General features: G+C 37.2%; 1 protein-coding gene and 1 long non-coding RNA gene across 2 annotated transcripts in view; one reads left to right on the forward strand and one right to left on the reverse strand.

The window, feature by feature from the left end:
- Positions 1-1,229, forward strand: part of LOC110265795 — a 9,008-nt gene extending 7,779 nt beyond the window's left edge. Inside the window, exon 2 of the mRNA XM_021109061.1 lies at positions 996-1,229. Within this exon, the coding sequence (XP_020964720.1) occupies positions 996-1,062 (67 nt within the window). The 3' untranslated portion in view covers positions 1,063-1,229. The remainder of the gene's footprint in view (positions 1-995) is intronic.
- LOC110265797 overlaps positions 443-5,943 on the reverse strand; it is a 13,676-nt gene continuing 8,175 nt past the window's right edge. Inside the window, exons 2-3 of the long non-coding RNA XR_002352122.1 lie at positions 4,204-4,214; positions 443-700 (exon numbers count right to left, since the gene is read on the reverse strand). This is a non-coding gene — a long non-coding RNA (uncharacterized LOC110265797). The remainder of the gene's footprint in view (positions 701-4,203; positions 4,215-5,943) is intronic.

Genomic DNA, 5,943 nt, shown 5'->3' on the forward strand with positions numbered 1-5,943 from the left:
GTGGCCAGTTGTTTGACTGGCCTTCAGTGAGGGTGTAGGCAACTGTGGTTGTGCCCAAGTTGTTCGCCATTGGATCTTTGCTCCAAGCGGTTAATGTAAGACCCATAAATTTCAAAAAAAAAAAGAAAATTAAATTATATTATTTCTAATTATAAATTAGAATACTTGATTAAAAATTGATTAGTAAATTGATAATTAAGTAGTATTTTTAAAGTAATTTTAAGAGATTAAATTAGATTTCAAATTTGTACAACATACTTTAATTTTATTAAAATTTACCAAATTTCAATTTACCTAAAATTATTAATTTCATTTTTGTCCCAACCCTAATTACCCCAATCCCTTCAGCCGCCATACCCCTTTCCTTTTCTTCCAAAATCAAACTCACTAACACGACACTTAGCAGCAGCCAAAAATCCACAGAAAGAAAGAAAGAGAGGAGAGGGTGCGAATCAGGAGGGAGAAGAAAGGGGGAGAGCGTGCCGGCGAGTCCCTGCTGCTCGTCGCGCCGCTGTCTTCGCCGATGGAGGAGGAGCGAGGAGAGCGTGTCACGGAGCAGGGGAAGCTCGCGCGAGTGAGGAGCGTCGCCACCGTCATCGCGACGTGCGCCGCCAGCTTCGCTGCACCTCGTCATCACCATCGCCGTCAGACCGCCGTGGAGTCGTTGCCGTCGAACCGGCGCTGCGAGCTGCTATCGAGCCTCAAGAAGAATCCGATGCAAAGATAGAGAGAGATAGAACAACGCGAGGAGAGAGAGAAGGCGTTGCGGGGGTTTCTGCCGCTGCTGCTCTCTCTGCCATCGCCGCCGCCGGAGTCACGAGCTGAGGTGGGGAAGAAGACCATTTTCCCTGTTGTCGTTGCAGTCACCGCGCTACTACTGCTACGCTTCGTTTTCTTGTTTTCCTTAATTACCATAAGTCATTTTTGTTTCTGAACCCCCACTGCTATTGTCATGCTATCCGTTGATTGAGAAGTTTAAGACGTTGATGTTTTAGGATTAAGCTGCTGCAACTGTGGACTGTGATGGTTGATGCTCTGAAAGAATCGTCGCTGCTGGGGTGACTGGAATTACTACTGCCAGTTCTACCGTTGCTACCGATGCTGTTGACTTACCCCAATTCAAGTTCAGTGTCACTGCCCTAGGTCTAGCCTGTCTCCTGACTCTGTTTCACTTTTATACTCTGAACTGCCTTGGTCTCGTTTATTTGTTTGTTACGATTTTAATTCCATTTTATTTTCGGTATTGCCTTGAATTTTTAGAGGTTTTTTTGCATTTGATTCCATCAAATTTGATGTTGCTGCTGTTACTACTACTGATTCTAATGCCATTGCTGCTGTTGCTGTTAATTTGGAATAAGTGGGTTTGTCACCTTTGATTCTTGAATTCAGCTAGTCGAGGTAGGGGCGCTTTTATTAAACTTTTTTACTTTTCAGAGTTGTTATAAATCGATATTAATGCGTAAAATACATTTTTGGTGATTTCGTAAGTCTTATGAATTGAATTGAGTTGTTTTGGATGAATGAGGTTATTAGTTGTATTGATTGATTGATCGATTGAGAAAGTTGAATATTCTGATTAGTTGACTGATGTTGTTAAAGTAGTTTTTCTAGAGTTATTGGAAGATATTTAATAATGGCGTTTAGTTTAACTTTGGAAATGATTCGATTTTAGGAAAGGTTTAGTATTGAAATTTGATTTCATACTGAACCCGATTTGATATCGGAATTTTATATTAAAACAAATTTGGAAAGGACCTGATATTTGAAAATGGTTTGTTTATTGAGAATAATTTACTATTTTGGTAACGGTTCGAACAGGGTTTGAGGAACGGTTTGGTTTGAAACTGTTTGAGAAAATAGAGAGTTCTTAATTATTGATTAATGCTGTTGAATGAGATTGATTTAGATTGCGATTTATAGGTCTGGTTGATTGGATTCTGGGTTTTGCAATTTCCTTGTGTTGAGTGTGGTTGTTGTGAAAATTGTTATTGGGAGTGATTTGACTGATTAACAGGTGTTTGGTTTGGTTTGGTTGGGACCCAAAAAGGGTGGCAGAATCCAAAAAGTGAAAATTGTTATTTGAGAAAAAGCTATGCATAGACTCTTGGGGATGGATGTTGGGGGACAGTCTAAGGACAATTCAAACTTGTTGGGTTGGCTGGATAACCGACAGATGAGCCTCATCAGCCATAGGACAGGCATGCATCATATGCATTTGTATGCTTTGCTTGGGTTTGAACTTGTTTTGGGTTGCCTAATTGCTAAACTGTTCTTAACTGCTACTTGAACTATTTGCTGTAACTGCTACCTACTTGTGCTTTCCTTGTCTGTCTTGCCTGTGTTTGTCCTGGCGTGCTACATTTGAGAATGAACTTTGGTGCTAAATTAATGACTGTGTTGTTTGATTGCGTGGTTGGTTTCTGATTGAGATTTTTTTTTATAAAAAAGGAAAGGTTTCGGACTTCTAAAAGATTAAACATTGTTTCTTTGAAAAAGTTTTGAACGATTTCCTATTGGTTTTAAAAGATTCATAAGGCAATGTTAATCACTAAGCTTGAAAACCGTTTTCTTATTAAATATCTTCTTATGACAACTTTGAAACTTCGTGGTGAGACCGTGTGGTTAGGTTCTCACCCCGCTATAGTTTTACCTTTTCAGGAACCGGATGAAGAAGCATTAAGAAGAGTTATATTGCGTTTGGCTTATATGTTGTATTAATTAGATTATTTTTTTCCCTCGTCTTTATTATTACAAGTTTCTAAGAGGGATAGGAGTAGTATGTTTTATATGTATATTATATTATGAATTATTATGTAAGGAGTCTTATATATGAATCTATGCCTGCTTGTATTTTTCTTAAGATAAAGTATTTTTTTTTCGTTTTTCAAAGAAATCAGCGATACAATGTTGAGTCACAGGCTCCTATTTTAATATTAAGTATATAAAGTAGTCGTAATACTTCTTGCTATCAGAGTGGCGTAGCCGGAAGCGTGACATTCTGGTAGTGAGGGTGTTACATTACTCGTCTTTATGAGTATCAGTTTTGAGTTGTGCACCAAAAATTCTATTTTTGGATTGATAAAAAAAAGACTTAAAATATAAAAGTAAAGTTTGAAAATGGCTGGAAGAAAAGGAATGAAGGAGATGCCAAAGAAAACAAAGTAACTGACTTTTCAATCTAAAATAAACAATATTGTGTCTCTGACATGATCAAAGGACTTTGAGTTCAAATATAATGCATAAACATAAAGGAAAGTAAAGAAAAGAAAGCATTGCAGAGAAAGTAAATTTGTAAGAAGACTAAAGAAAATATAAAATAATGAAAAAAACCTACAGAAAAGTGAACTCTGAGCAAGATAAGAAAGTCTCTGAGAATGTAAAATTGCAAGAGTGTTTTTTTGGAGAAGAATTCTAACATTTATTCCTTCCAAACTTTGTCTATTTATAGCCTCTTTCCACCAATCCAATTTTATCACAAGTTCCATATACGAAAAAACTAAGTATAACTGTTACCGCCATATAAATGATGGAGTAATCGTCTTCAACTGCTTCAAAATGCTTAGCCTTTCCACTCGCTTTGATCATGGAATTGCTTCTTCAATCACGGAATCTTGTACTCGACATGCATTTTTGATCAATTTATCTTGTTTATCGATAGCCTTTCTTCGATAAACTAAAAAAACCTGCTCGATAATTTTCAAATATTTTCGACATTCTCATTATTGATTTGAATTATTCTTTGGATCAATAATTTGCCTCCTTGAATTAATGACTTCTAATCTTGAAAATAAAAAGTCTGTTGATTCAATAAATTCCTTCTTTCTTTAAAATTTAATAAAACTTGTAAACATTCAATCCGGATGTTTAGCTTCTCTTCAGTTAAACCCTTTCAATTTCTTTTATAAATACTATACCTTACTAAATCTTTTACTTTTCAAAAACTTCTCCACTATGCAATCTTTTCTTCCGATGTGATATCACTTCACCTTCCCTGGATTATCTCTAAAAGCAAGAATCTTCTCTTCTACAAATCTCTCACCATTCGTAAGATTTAGCTTTACCAACTCTTATTCTTCAAGGTATCTTTATCCATTCATCAAAATACGTTTATGTTATCATTTAGGTGTATTCATATTTAAAAAAAAAAGTATTTTTATTTCACTCATATTATTACTCTGATATTTCCAGAACTCCCATGGCTACCAGCAGCAACCCTTCTCCTTCTATGAAAGAAAAGAAAATAGTAAAAGAAAAACCATGCATGAACCTCCAAATCATAGCTCAAGATCACAATATCATTATTGAAGACCCTACTACCAATGCACAAAAAATCTTCTTTCCATTCACATTTGATAACCAAATGCATTATTTTCTAAGCCATCTACTTTCTCCTTCTGAAATTGATCAAGTTCTTCCCTTCTTCCCTTCTTTCCCTGACCAAGAATTATTGATAAAGAAGGACATGTATATGGCTCCTTTTGATGACCATACCAAAGGGTTCTGAAATAATCCTAAGATTTCTTCCAAAAGTGTTAACTACATAGCCTGGTTTAAACGAATCGAACCAAAAAAGAAAGATTTCTGGCTTGGTGTGGTATATATGATTTACTTCGATTATCCCAATATCATCTCACTACATATCATTAGATGATCGGAGACATTTTGTACTTTTGGAGTCGATCGACGAACAATCTGCATCTACCATGTGGGATGGTTGGTCCAACTCTTTTCGACGTGGCAACTATCATAAGACTGCCTTTTTCTAGGATTGATATCTCCCCAAAAATGGAACCAACAAAGAAATACAAGATCAATTGGGAAAGCTCATCTTATATAGAGTTCATAAAAAACAACATGGGTCAAGGTGATGACCCTGTTCTCGATGACGAACATGTGGCCTTTTTGTGCTTTTGGTTGAATGCTATAGTCTTTTGCTCTCGAAGTGTCACTATGCAGAGACTCTATCAACCTCTTGCTGTCTTGATTTGTAAAAGTACATCAACTTTATGTCTTTTTAAATTTCTCTTAGACAATTTATATGATGAGCTTGGTCACATGCTCACAAGTCTCCAAAATCGATCTCCCCTTAGCGCAGGAGGACCACTTTGGCTCCTGCAATTGTGGTTTAATGCAGTCGTTGAGAAATTTATGGAAATTGATGGTGTCCCTATTTCAGCCAAATAACCCATTGAGGGCATCTGTCTTTCATCCCTGTGACCAACTTTCCCTGGTCCCAAAATTGGGGATCTTTTCTGGGCAGTTTTTACCAACTTTTATCATACAACTGGTGCACGAAATTGTGATCATCAACAATGGCGCCAAAGACTTGGAGCTCTCAAACGTGAATCACACTTTGTCACAATTCCACACAACTAACCAGCAAGTGCACTGGGTCGTCCAAGTAATACCTTACGTGAGTAAGGGTCGATCCCACGGAGACTGTCGGCTTGAAGCAAGCTATGGTCATCTTGTAAATCTCAGTCAGGCGGATTCAAATGGTTATGGAGGATTGATAATTAAAATATGAATAAAACATAAAATAAAGATAGAGATACTTATGTAATTCATTGGTAGAAATTTCAGATAAGCGTATGAAGATGCTTTGTTCCTCCTGAACCTCTGCTTTCCTATTGCCTTCTTCCAATCATTCATACTTCTTTCCATGGCAAGCTTTATGTTGGGCATCACCGTTGTCAATGGCTACTTTCCGTCTTCTCAGTGAAAATGTTCTACGCACGCTGTCACCGCACGGCTAATCATCTGTCGGTTCTCGATCATGTTGGAATAGAACCCTTGTCCTTTTGCACATTGTCATTGCGCCCAACATTCGCAGGTTTGAAGCTCATGACAGTCATCCCTTCCCAGATCCTACTTGAAATACCACAGACAAGGTTTAGACTTTCCGGATCCCAGGAATGCTGCCAATTGATTCTAGCCTATACC

The sequence above is a fragment of the Arachis ipaensis genome, chromosome B08 (assembly GCF_000816755.2).
Source record: "Arachis ipaensis cultivar K30076 chromosome B08, Araip1.1, whole genome shotgun sequence".
In the NCBI taxonomy this organism is placed as follows: domain Eukaryota; kingdom Viridiplantae; phylum Streptophyta; class Magnoliopsida; order Fabales; family Fabaceae; genus Arachis; species Arachis ipaensis.